Source organism: Cupressus sempervirens, chromosome 1 (assembly GCF_028749045.1).
Source record: "Cupressus sempervirens isolate cs-2001-9-10 chromosome 1, ASM2874904v1, whole genome shotgun sequence".
NCBI lineage: Eukaryota > Viridiplantae > Streptophyta > Pinopsida > Cupressales > Cupressaceae > Cupressus > Cupressus sempervirens.
The window spans coordinates 491,883,244-491,896,678 of record NC_143118.1 but is presented as its reverse complement, the minus strand read 5'-3'; the positions used below and the strand labels follow the sequence as shown (position 1 = coordinate 491,896,678).

General features: G+C 34.9%; 1 protein-coding gene across 1 annotated transcript in view; it reads left to right on the top strand.

Moving 5' to 3' along the window:
- Positions 1-11,197, top strand: part of LOC149578397 (28 kDa ribonucleoprotein, chloroplastic-like) — a 36,885-nt gene extending 25,688 nt beyond the window's left edge. Inside the window, exons 3-5 of the mRNA XM_089828855.1 lie at positions 9,513-9,614; positions 9,943-10,239; positions 10,499-11,197. Coding sequence (XP_089684981.1) covers positions 9,513-9,614; positions 9,943-10,239; positions 10,499-10,555 — 456 coding nt within the window. The 3' untranslated portion in view covers positions 10,556-11,197. The remainder of the gene's footprint in view (positions 1-9,512; positions 9,615-9,942; positions 10,240-10,498) is intronic.
- The last annotated feature ends 2,238 nt before the right edge of the window (positions 11,198-13,435 follow it).

The window sequence follows — 13,435 nt, the reverse complement described above, 5'->3', positions numbered from 1 at the left end:
TAAATGAGCAGATTTGTATAGCAATGGTTTGAACAGACGCATGGCAATTTATGAGCAGATTTGTATGGCAATGGTTTGAACAGATGTTTGATAAGTTTTAGGAGACTTGGAGCAGCTAAAATAGCAGCTTTATAAGTGCATCAATGATAAAGTGAACAGATGAAGATTATAAGAGGTTTATAGCAGATTTTAAAAAAAGATGTTTATAGTGCATTTTCATGAGAAGATTTTGATCACATTGTAGGAGTTTTATGATCAGTTTATAGCAGATTTTAATGTAACAGATTGAAGAAGAGAGTTATAGCTCTTGTGGGGACACTTTGAATGAGGGATTGGTGTTTCTAAGTGAATGACGGGTTGGCACCTCTAGTGTTCTAGTGTTGATGAATTGAATGGAGGATTGGTGCCTCTAGCGAGCAAGTGCTCACAAATTGTTTGAGGGGTCGGTGCCTCCAGTAAGTTGGAGCAAATGAAATTTGTAAAAAGATTATATATAAGCAAGTAAGATTATTAACAAGAAAATTAAAACAAGATAACTGCAAGTAGACTCTACTCTAAATATATATTTCCTTTGCATCATAATTAGAGAATGGAAAGAGTCTTACTTTACATCTAGTAACTGACTTTCACTGGAGCATCTTTAATCTATTCCTGCATTAAGGGGAAAGAATATCATTAGGGTGTTTATCCACCCAACTATGGATCATAACTTGATCCCCCCTTGCTCACTTCTTGCTGAAGTTGGCCCGGCCCTCTGCAAGGGATAGGTATATAGTTACGTCATGTCATCTGGAACTGGTGTAAGGCCCTACATTCTTAATTGGTTATACCCTATAGCTACTGCTAACTTGGTACCAACACCTTACTAAGACTGTACCCAGGAACCTATGAACTGACAAACACTAACGTCCTGTTACTGCACCTTGGCCAAGGATTTACTGCATATGATCAACATGATGTCGATTTCACACCCTATCTGACTTGCACCTTATGGACACAACAATTATGATAGGTTAATTAGGTACTCACTGAACTTTTTTTACCAGTTTAGTACTCTTGGCAGAGGTGATCAGTAGATAAGGCTACATTAGTTATTCACTTAACCATTCATAAAGTCTTTTATGCCACACAATGCAAATGTATCTTTCAGATTAAAGGCTGGACTGTTACTGGTTGAATCTTCAAGGTAGTTAACACTTGTTGGTCAAGTATTGAACATCGTCTCTCTAATGCTCTAAGTTCTTAAGGAAACTAATTCTGTCCCTATCAACACAGAAGCCTAAGGAATGTTGCTGGCTGCAGCTAACTGGTTAGAAGTCTTAACTTGAAAAGTTGAAAGCATTGCCTCTAACATTCTTGTTAGTCTTACTTTATTTTGTTTTGGTCTCATGGTTTTAATCGTTTAAATCTGCTTGTTTAATCATCTTTCATTTATATTGGTTATTCTGGACAACCTTGACAGTATTGGGTGCACGCTGGACACATCAAGGCTACAGTGGTTATTGTTTTGGTTTAAAGTTACTACCCGACCCCGTTGGTTCATGATGCCTCTAACTGTAAATTTAGTAGCATTGGTATCTTTAATCATCAAATATTTGTTGAAGTTCTTTCCATTGAAATGAACAGACAGGTGATAAGGAAGTTTTCCTTAAGTATGTATAGACTAAGCTTGCATACCTTGCAGACAGTTAATATAATTGTGATGGATGGCTGCGTTACCAGCATACCATCTCAGCTCCTTCTAAGAACAAGTTGTTTCTTTAATTTTCTAAATTCAGAAATGGTTTAAAAAGGTTTGCAGTGAAGAGTTGCTTGACTGGCTTACACACAACTCTCTTTCTAAGAGTTCTTTTAATCAGGTCTGTCAGCTATGACTTCCCTCAGCTATAAAAGAATGACAAGAATGAGGTAAAACTTATTTCTCCCACTTATAACAGCAACTGACAATTTTCTAAAGAGAATGGAAGCATATGCAATGAAATAAAGGACTCTCTCAGCTATAAAAGAATCTATGAGTAAATGGATACTACATTTTCTTTCCTGCAATACACATAAAGCTATAATTTCCAGCTATAAAAAGGAGAGTATGAAAACAATGGGGTTACATTCTCCTTGAAAACATCAGAGCATCTACATGTCTTAACTGCTTACAGGAACCACAAATACAGAACACCTCAAGAATTGTGGTGACAAAAGAAATATTTAGTATCTTTCAACACAATGCTATAAAAGTCTAAATGGTCTATGTGCCTGGAGTCGATGACTGTAAGGAAGTAATTCGATCTACATTAGCTCTGGAATCTAATACTCTCAGTATTGTTTTGAGCTGAAATCAAAAGCTATAGAAGTGCGTTCTCCTATGTTTTCTTCTTCATGACAACAAGAAGCAAACACGACCTCCAAAACAAAGATAATTCCCTTGCCAAACCGTTCCAAAAGACCTTATGCTCACACGAGAGTGCATCCCTAATTGGTGAGTTGGCACTGCATCTCCGCCAACTCCCATTGTGATTCAAGCAAAACTATACACTTGGCTTATAATCCCTTTCGCTAATGTTTGTCCATGCAATAAAAATGGAGTTTTAATTTGAAGAAATCAAAGTTAGAATTACACTCCTTTACAATTCCCACATACCTTCTAACAACGCACAAGGTGACCATATAATCAATCATTTTACACGAACTCCTCAACCTTTCTATGGGCGATTAAGGAGATGGTCGGAGATAAGACATTTACTCAATCTAAGGGGCCTAGTTTTAATATATTCTCATGTACTAAAAATTGATCAAGCTCATTTAAAGTAACAACTTACTCTCATTTAAAATCAGAAGTCTATTTAAGGAGAGAATGAACTAATGTTCAAGGTATCCAATTTCCTATTCAAATAATAATATAGCCATACATGTGCATACATAGTTGTAATGTTCAACATGTGTATAAATGTGTACATTTACACGTGTAGGTAGTACAAGTATTCAACCACTCATCCATACACATATAATTGTATATTATAATACGGCTGTGTTTATACATGCATATGTTTTTATCATCACTTGATAAAACTTAAAAGTAAAGTATTAACAAGGAAAGGCATCATGAAACTTCAATAACGTAACAAGGTAAACACAGTCCTATTAGGTGCTAGTTGATGACATTGCTATCCAACGGCTACATGGTTTTCCCTGATGGAGCCCTTATTTTTGGCAAAAAGTATGGGCATCCATTAGAGATAAAGCTTGATGAATGTATTGAATTTAGACCTTGTTGATATACACTTGAACCTATATTGAAACCCCAGAACAATGGGCTTGGAGAAATAAATTTTATTTGTCACACATGGTTGCAAAAGCTGAATGAGAAGAGCAAGAATTTTTAACTGCAGTCCAACTATGAATGTCAAAAGGAAGCATTAGAACAAGAGGGTGACTGCTCTTATAACAAAATAGCCACTAGGAGTTGCAGACATTACAGTAAAGGAATGGATTGTGAGATACGAGAAGTGAAAAATTATGTAGTACCTTACAAAACACTGTACATTATTTTCTCTTTTGCAGATGGTTTTGATTGTCTTCTCATACTTCTTGGAACACTTGGAGTAATTGGAACTGGTCTTCTCATTCCTATCTACATGCTATTATTTTCTAAAATTGTGAACCAAATAGGGTTAAAATAGATACAGTGCTTCAGTATGCCTTGTATATGGTTTACCTTAGGATGAGTAGAGATATCATGTTGGATGTATGCTGCAGAGAGACAAACTACAACGATGTAATATAAATATCTAGAATCCACATTGAAGCAGGATATGACACTGTTTGATACACAGATTAGGACTGGAACTATTGTTAACAGCCATTCTACAGATTTTCTTCTTATCCAAGAGTATCTCCGTGATAAAGATGGCCAGCTTTGTGTCTCATCTATCAACAGTTTTTATTGAGTTTTCTATATCACTGAATTATGAATGGAGGTGGTGTCTTTAGGAGTTTTGTCAGTGGTTGTAGAAGAGTATTTATCTAAGCACATATTCAGATATGAAGCATATCGAATCAGATTTTGCATTGGAAAAGGGCCAATATAGTATAAAAGGGAATATGCATTAGTAGCATATCCATATACATATTACAAGTTTGAAACAAGTAATAAAGTTCCAGATGCGATGAGTGTGCAAGGAAGAAACGATTCTGAGTATTTGAAAATATTTCTCAGAGGCAACCCCACAAGTGGCATTTCAAATAGGATTCATGGTCGAACCATTCCATCGATATTTCCTAAGATAATCTTTTGATATTATTAAATGTTAATGATATATATTGATCAGAGGCAAAGTCGGGAAAATCAATTTCCGAGAGGAATCCAGATGTGGCGATGATAAAATACAAGGAAGTTTTGAGTAAGGCATAAGCCAAAGTAATTAATCAGCAATAAACCCGAGAATATATAAAGAGATTCTGCCACCAATAATGCCATGACGACAGATACCTAGCATCCATAATATATCCACGATGCACTGGGTGGGAGCGTCTGTTGTGATAATCTGCCATGTTCGTTGCTCTATTCCATTATTTGAGTGTTGCCGTTTCACATAGTGATCTCTTGACTCGCGGGTTTGTCTAAAGAAATGCTGTAGCAAAAAGTTTGATCCATCTGAAACGAAGGCAAAATGGGGATTTATGGCAGCGTGTGAAGTTCATCACCAGAGAAATGATCTAACAAAGAAATAAAACAATTAAGGAAGGAACATCATCGAAAGTAAAACTTAAAATTATATTAGCAAAAGGTGTGATTATAATCATAGATAGTAGGTATAATTTATTTTAAAAGAGATAGACTTTTCCTTTGAAAAGTCATGCCTTCCATAAGATAGAATATAAATAAGAGCTGCCTTATTTCTCAATAGGACATTCGAAAAGCATTCAGATTCATATTTTGGAGAAAGTATTTTATATTTATTATTGTATGGAGGTATAAGGAGCAACATTATGACTTTGTAATATAAATTCTATTATTTAATTTTTATAATAAAATAAAATGTTCTTTGTTTATTATTAAAGGCATGGAGATTTAAACTGCAAATGATTCATCCTTTGTAATTATTTTTTGGAATTCTGTAAACAATTTAAATGTTAGATAAGTGGACATGGTCATTTAGCATTTAAATTTGATCATCATAGATAATTTGAAATATTTAATTGTTTTCATATCTGTGTCCAGTTTGTCTCCCTACTAGAGTAGTTAAAATTCAATCTGGACTAATTTAAGATTGCGTAATATTTGGTCTGTCGCATCTTGATTATTTAATTGTTGGCAATTCAAGTGCATAAGAACTTTATAAAGTTGTAGGTGAAAATTCACTGAAGTTGACTCTATTGTTTGGATGAGCAGAGACACTGGTCTTCTTATTATTGAAGTTAGAAAATCTATAACTTCCTTCCTACAAGCATCAAATCCATTATTAAAACCTTATATAATTTATTCAATTCACACTCAGCATCTAGTTTTCATTTTAATTGAGTTCGAGGACCTTGCTAGCCGGAGAACTCCAAAAGTTTAAATTCACTATAGAAAAGCCTTGAATCAGACAATCAGTGTTTGAGGTGAAGGTTTACCCGCTAGAGTGTAACAGAGCCTGAAGTGCAAGAGAATCGAGAAGTATTCCCGTTTGTTGGCCAGAACTGATTGAGAAGTCCTATCGGAGAAGTGACAAACTCTTGGATTTCCAATTTGTGGTTTTGGGAACCAATAATCCCAACTGAATGAAGGCATAAGAGAAAGCACCCCTTTCAAATTCCTACTAGGGACATAGGATGACAAGATGACACTAATCAGTTCTAGTCCGTACTTACCAGTCCTCTGAATTCAGTCCATCATTGCCCTTACCATATCCTTTTCCCCCTTTCTTCATGATATCTTTTCCCCTTTCCTCGGAGGCCAAGTCATTCCTACATCCACTTGCCAAAACGAAAGTAGTAAATTTGTTATCATGGCATCATAACCTCGTCAAATATACGTAATCTAAAATAATCAATTACATCTTTTCCAGATACGATTGATTAGAGAAATCAATATTTACTATTAGAGTTGAGTGTATCACTAAAATAGGAATTAAGCAAATATAATTCAAACCATTGCTTTTGTTCATAAACCATCTGGGGCACAAGTATGTAAAACCATTGTTTAATTGAAACAAAGAAACTATTTAGGACATGAGTATGCAAAACTACTGTTTAATCAAAACTAGAAATCAGGTAGGTCACAATTGTAATGTTCCCTCTTTGGGACATTAGGAGTTCCCAATATTAAATTTGGCTTGTGAAAGTTTAAAACAAATTTATAAAATGGGTCAATTTAATATTATAAAGGGGGTTAAAAGGTGACAAAAGAAAAAGAGGACGAAAGACAGAGAAGTGGAAGCTGAAGAGTCACAGTTTGATGCACTAAAAGAAGGAAGGGAGACTCATTTTGGGCATGCTTGGTTTATGATTCAAACTTCATCTCTCTTGTGGAGAGTCACTTTGGAAAACTTTAGCTTTTATCCAGCCTGAGGACAGAAACCCTCTTGCCAATAGACAATGGACTCAACCCCATTGTCTGTGGAGACGTCCCAATAGGTGTCTCATGTGTGCTTACAAGTTCTTTCTTAGTTTTCCAATCTGACTGTAATAGTGTGTTTAAGATTGGATTAGATAGCTGGTTAGTATTGCTGATGTATAATGCAATAATGTATTTTGAGATATTTTAATGAACATTTACTAGTCCACTGCTGTTTATTTCTGCTAGTTTGATTGCAAAAGATATATGTTTATATTCTGAAAATTATTTTGAGGTAAATTTGGAGATAATACCCTATTGGGATATTTCAGTGGTATCAAAGCATTGACCTTGCCATCTTGTGGAGTTTGTGCAAAAATTAAAAGAAATGAGATTGCCAACCAGGAAGATTTCATGAATAGAAATTAGTTGTTCAGTTCAGAGTATGAAGGAAGAATGATCTTGATGCTATTTTTGTGACGTGCAACATATTCTTTTACAACATCCAAAAGTATTGGCTCTTAGGCGAGAGATACATTCAATCACTCCCAGAGACAGTGTAGGATTCAAATTTTTGAAGCTTCCATTATAGGTTGGAATATGTTTATACAACTTGAATAATTAATTTTATATTGCCAAGAGTCTCTTAAGTTGGTTTGCAATTATTATTTCATGATAATATTATTGCTCCAAATACTTTTCCTTTTTGTCAATGTAGAAGTCGATGGCTAAATTTGCTCTAGACATAGTTGTTGATGGTCTTCATGATTCATGTTGTTCACCAGGTCTCTTCTTTTCAATAGTGTACTTAGCAATACCTCCATAGGTGTAATCTATCTATTTCCATTAGAAAGAGGTATGTATACATAAATGTTCCTACAAGCACCATTCGGCTACAAATAGAGTGAGTGAATCGACACCATTGGCAATAAAAGTTCATTTTCAACTAATCTCTCTTATAGTTAACAGATTTGTCAATCACTTAATTTTCTTTATCCTCCTCCTGCTGCACATTGTCCTGCATGTATGCTGCCTTCTTTTCCGTAATCTGATCTTCCTTCCAAATTGTCAGTCTTTGACTTTCTTACATTTGCAATTAAGGCTCTAATACCATGTTGTTTTTCATGGATCGCTTGCAAATGTGGTAGCACTTCCTTCTTGGTATGTGTTTTTCAAATGCATCAATCTCTTTGAATTTGTATGAGGAATAAACCGAGAAGAGACATGTCCCTTCATGGGACATATCTATTCATTAATATAATTAATATAATGGCAAACTTAATTATAGTTATATCTATCTAGCTATATATATACACACATATGAATCGTTGTAATTATATTAATTTCTCTTTGATCTCACATGTTTATCCTACTAAAGCTACCAAAACATCAACACGAAGTGGTTGGAGATGTGTCTCCTTGCAACCATTCTTAAAAGCTTGAACTAGATTTATGGTAGTACCTAATACAATCTTCCATTTTGTACAACAAGAGTTTGTAGAAAATCTCTCTTTCCATGAAGTTGCACATTAAATTTACAACAAAAAAAATGAAGAGTACCTCTATGGATTCAATGCAGAGGAAAGGTGAATAAAACAAGCTCTCAAACTCACTTAAATCCACTTCCAAGACTTAATAATTCTTTTCCAAAGGAGTCAAGCAAGCAAGGGTTTCAAGAAAAATACATTCCTCTTTTTGCTTCCGAAATTTTAAAAGAATGGAATAGAATGAGCACCTTTTTGAATAGTATTTAATAGCTAAAAACCATTTCCCTTTTGATGATAAATCCTATTCATATTTGACTAACCTGGGTAATAGCTAATTTCCAACAAGCATCTCATATAGAAGTCAAATTTCACTTTATTTTTGAATGCAATATATTTTCTGAATGACTTTATCATGCAATATAAATACCTATCTAACTTAAAAATGTATTTTTTCCCCAATGCTACTTTTCCAAACTTACAGAAAATTCTCCTCCTGAAATAATTCAAAGTATATTATAATTCCCAAGACTAAAAGCCCTTTTAATTGTTTCACATGTAACATGTATGCTTAAATCAATTTCGTTTATATAAATCATCATCCTTAGTAGCACAACTAAAATGCAAATAAGTAGTGGAATATACATAATGGGCTAACATGTGTCTAGGTTTACTCGATAAGGATCCAGAATTCTAACTGATTTGGATACAGGTTTTATAGCTTTCAATGTTTCACATCTTATTACTTTATGCAGAATGGGATGAGATTAAAATTACAAACAAAGCATGTAGTTTGTCTTTGATTAACCACCATTGGATTTCACCTTGTACACTTAAATGATTAAATCAAACATTATGCACATCTGTTAATACATAACAATAGTCGAAGTGAAAGGTAAAATCAACCAATCATTAGAATTTACATTTCATTAATAACATCTAATTACAACATGATTGTAATATAGACGATGCATGAGTAATAATATATAGAACATGATGGGGCAAGACTTGAATCATAGGGTGCATGCATGTGCTTTGCATGCCTTTTTTCTCTTTTCCACTTCCGGTAAAATAGTGGGTGTGGTGCATAATTTTGACCTATTGTATGCCAAATTTTGTGCTACGTGTGCTTGTTTTCCCAGTTCCTCTTCTGTTTCTTTTTTTCAATTGTTTTGAATGCACGCTTTTGACCTTGTGTCAAAGTGCTAAGATGTGTGCTAGGCGTGCTTTTTTGCCATTTTCCTTTTCTTTTTCCAATTTTTCTTTTTTAATATTGTGCTAGAGTCTAGTCAGCTCTCATGTAATCTTGAGCTTTAAATTTGCAGTTTGCTTCACTTCTACTTTCAAATTACTATAATATGGTGCCATATGTTCCCTTCTATTGAATTTTTTGTGTTTTCTATTCCTTTTTTCTTGAAATAAGTTGCTTTCTGTTCCTAGCAATTTTTTCGTTATATTAACTTGCTCAGAATGTGGAAAATGCCCTATGTCTGCAGATGATTTATGATAAAGCTACAGAAAGAAGCCGAGGATTTGCCTTTGTTACAATGAGCACCGTGGAAGAAGCAAAAGCAGCCATTCAAAAGTTTAATGGCTCTGTAAGTGAGGAAACATTTCTGATATACATATCAGTCACTCAGTCTGAGCTTTGTATTCATTATTCAGCAATCTTTTCAATCTTGTCTGGCCAGTCCTGCTAGTTTTCTACAATAAATCTGATGATCTTCAGCTGCAATGGATGTTGCTCAGAATTTTTTAAATAGTTGGTTTAGAAAAAGAGTATTGTTAACTGGGCTTGTGACTGTTGTAAGGTAATACAATGCTATTAATGAAAATACTGCCAATTTTAATTGTTTTGTATAATTGGGTAGTCCACTGTGTCAGCAGATGACTGACAAACTGATGGATGAACATTTACAAATGCAGGAAGTAGGTGGCCGTTTTTTGCGAGTAAATTTTCCAGAGTTTCCTAGAGGAAGTATAAGACAAATTTCACGTCCTTCTGGCAGCAATGTTGCTGACAGTCCACATAGGGTTTATGTTGGCAATCTTTCATATAGCACAACTGAAGATACTCTTAGAAGTACATTTGAAAAGGTAGGGAATGTGTTATCTGCAAGACTTATAGTTGACCGTGAAACAGGAAGGTCTCGAGGATTTGGATTTGTTACCTTCTCGTCGGGGGTTAGTGTTGATGCTGCTATATCCTCGATGGATGGAGTGGTATTTACCTTTTCTCATTTTTCTATTTAATAATATAAAAATGCATCCCATTATCATTCTCTCTCCCTTGTTTTGATTCCTCGTACACACTGCAAAATTTACTTTCCCTGCCTTGTCAACAAAGAATACAGATCTTGAAAGATTTGTTCAACAATGTAGACATAATGTGCTATGTACAATTGTTTTTAGAATTATGAGTTTTTTTAAATTAGGAGTATACTATTTTTTAATTCTATCTCTCATTGTCTTGTGAGCCCAGGATTTGGAAGGCAGATCTATACGAGTGAAGGTAGCATTACACAGGGACCCAAAATGAAGATTGAACTTGTGGATTGGAATTGCAAAATTGATGAAAGGGTGATTGATTTTTTTTAGTGGTTTATGCTTATAAGGGCTATGTTAGTGATTAGTTCCGATGGTCCAGTCAAATAGGCCATGTATCTTATTTGGTGAACAGAAGATCAGCATTCTCTGTCCTTGTGATTGTCCAAGGGTACACAAATGCAAGTCCCGATGGTTTGGAATCAAATAGATTTGATCATCATAACAGTTATGTCTGATCTATCAAATAAGAAGTTGGTAGTCCTGGAGCACATCTTTTCATTGGAAGTTATATTTGAGGAACTAGTGATTCAAATATTGGGCTAGTTGATTTAAATGGTTGAACTGTTTCTGATGATAATGACCATTACTTGAGCATAAAGAGTTTTTGACACTAGCTTCTGAATTCTGTTTAGTTCATTAGGATGCAACAGAAAATTTCTTATGAACTCTACTGGGTGTATACAGCTTCCTCCTGCTTTCGTCTTTCCAGAGTATTGTGTTTAGTTGTTATTTCTTATGAACTCTATCGGGCGTATACACCTTCCTCCTGCTTTCATCTCTCCAAAGTATTGTGTTTAGTTGTTATATTGACATAGCAGTATATATGAACATTTGTTAGTTCTGTTTTTTCCAATAGCTTATAATATCGTATGGTTTGCGCTTGCAGTATTTATTCAGGATTGTCGTATAGGCTTTTACATCTCTAAATAATAAATATTAACCTTACAAAATTTGAGTGCTTACACAATGACGTCATTGAGATTTTGCTATGTACCTAAAATATATTCGTCAAAATTGTTTTAAAGATTAACATTTTATAAAAATGTAGAATGCCTAGAGAAATTCCAGATTCTCAAGCTTGTGCCCTGAATACTTAACAGTAATCATTTGGGACTGTGTAAGTAATCTTCGTGATGATGAATCATAGAGTTTATTATACTCGGCATAATAGTTGTAGGGTACACAATGGAGTCACTGAAAAGGGCTCCGAGGATTTAAAAAATTGGACAAAGAGCAGGTTTTTAACCTTCATTTCAACTTTAACTACATGCTCCCAGCCTATGCCAAGGCGACAACCTTGAATAGTGTATGGACATCTGGCAAAACATGAAAGCACGTGCAGCCTACAAAATTATTTTCTTGTCTCAAGATAGATCATAAGTTTGAATATTATTGCTATTTATATTTAATGTAAAATAGGCTAAAGATCTCAAATAAGAGAGTCATTTAAACAACGAGTTCTTTATTTTTTTCCTTGATGGCTTTAGCATTGCGAGAGGGATCATTTCAAATGTTTGTGTAAGACAGCTTATGCAATAAGGAATTCCTTGTTCTTAATGGAGAAGTACTATGTAGCTTAGGGTATGCATCCCTGCCTTAAAAAACCCATGTTTCTGAGACAGGGATGTCCTTGGAACGGGGGATGGGTATGGGATGTCCACGCAGTCTCCAAATGTGTAAAAAAGCCAAGAGATGTCCTTGGTACTTATAGACGCATGAGAGGAAAAAAGGGTATGACAAGCTGTCCTTGATATGGAAAGGGGACCTCCAGACGTGCCTTGACTATATCGGGGACAACCGATTGTCCTTGATTTTTTAATCAATGCAAAAAAGAAAAAAGTAAGTGAAAAAACATGAAGTTTTTTTATTCCAACTTGGTCGCCCAAGTGGGCCTCACCCCTCCAAATGCCTTAAAAGGTAACAAAAAATCACATTATGGTTGTTTTGTCATTTATTTTGTTTTGCTTGTGAAGTTGGAGTGCTGCAGTTGGATGAGGTTCTCATTTTGCATTTTGCAAGAAGAGGAGGTTATTTTTTTGTTTCCAAGAGCTTGAGCAAGTGTTTGAACTTCCTCTTCTGTGCGCCAAGTATGAAACTGTTTTTGCTTCCATTATCCATTTAAAAAAATAGATTTGAAGCTTGAAAAGTTTGATTTGATTTTTATTTTTTTCATTGTTTTAGCTCATATTTCCATTGCATATTTAATCCTCAAAACAAAGCACAATGAGTAGTAGTGGGAGTACTAGTGGTAGTGGTGACAAGGAAGAAAATGTGGTTGGGGTGATATTGCTAGTAGTGGGATTAGGAAAAGAGCTGATCTTAAATCTGATTTTTGTTTAAATACCCTTCCACCATCATGAAGGATTTTGCAAATGGTCCTTTCAATAGAACCTCTTTTCCAATTTGTTACACCTAGGTCAAAAGATGAAAATAATGCAAGAGAGATTGGGGTGTGAGATTGCCATGTTTGTCTTGATGATTTTAGGGGAAGCTATACAAGGGTGAAGTAGGTGTTGCATGCCATGGAGTCAAGGCTTATCCTAACTTCACTGATGAATTGAAATTAGAATGCCAAAGATTGCAGAGGCTGAAATGAAGGAGAAAAATTTGGTAGTGACATCACCATCTGTTCAGTCACAATCATTTAGGCATATGTCATTTGCCATCGGTACTAGTGGCAGCCCTACTAAATTTAGAGAGAAGAGGAAGATGAGTAGTGGTGAGAAGGGCTCGATGGAAAGTACATTTGATGCATAGGCACAAGAAAAGTGTGAGGCATCCATTGGTAAATTCTTTGTTTCTAATGTTATCCCATATCATGCAGGTTGTTCCTCTTATTTTAAACAAATGGTGAAATATGTGTTGAATATGAATCCCTCATGTGTACCCCCCTAACAAGTATAAGCTACAAACCACCATCCTAGATGAAGAGTATTCTAGGGTTGCTTTGTTGTTTGAGGATATGAAACGCACTTGGGTTTGGACATGTTGCTCTATTGTGATGGATGGGTGGATTGATGTTAGACATTGACCACTTATCAATATCATTGTCACATCCTCTACTAACTCTTATTTTTTGAAAGCCATAAAT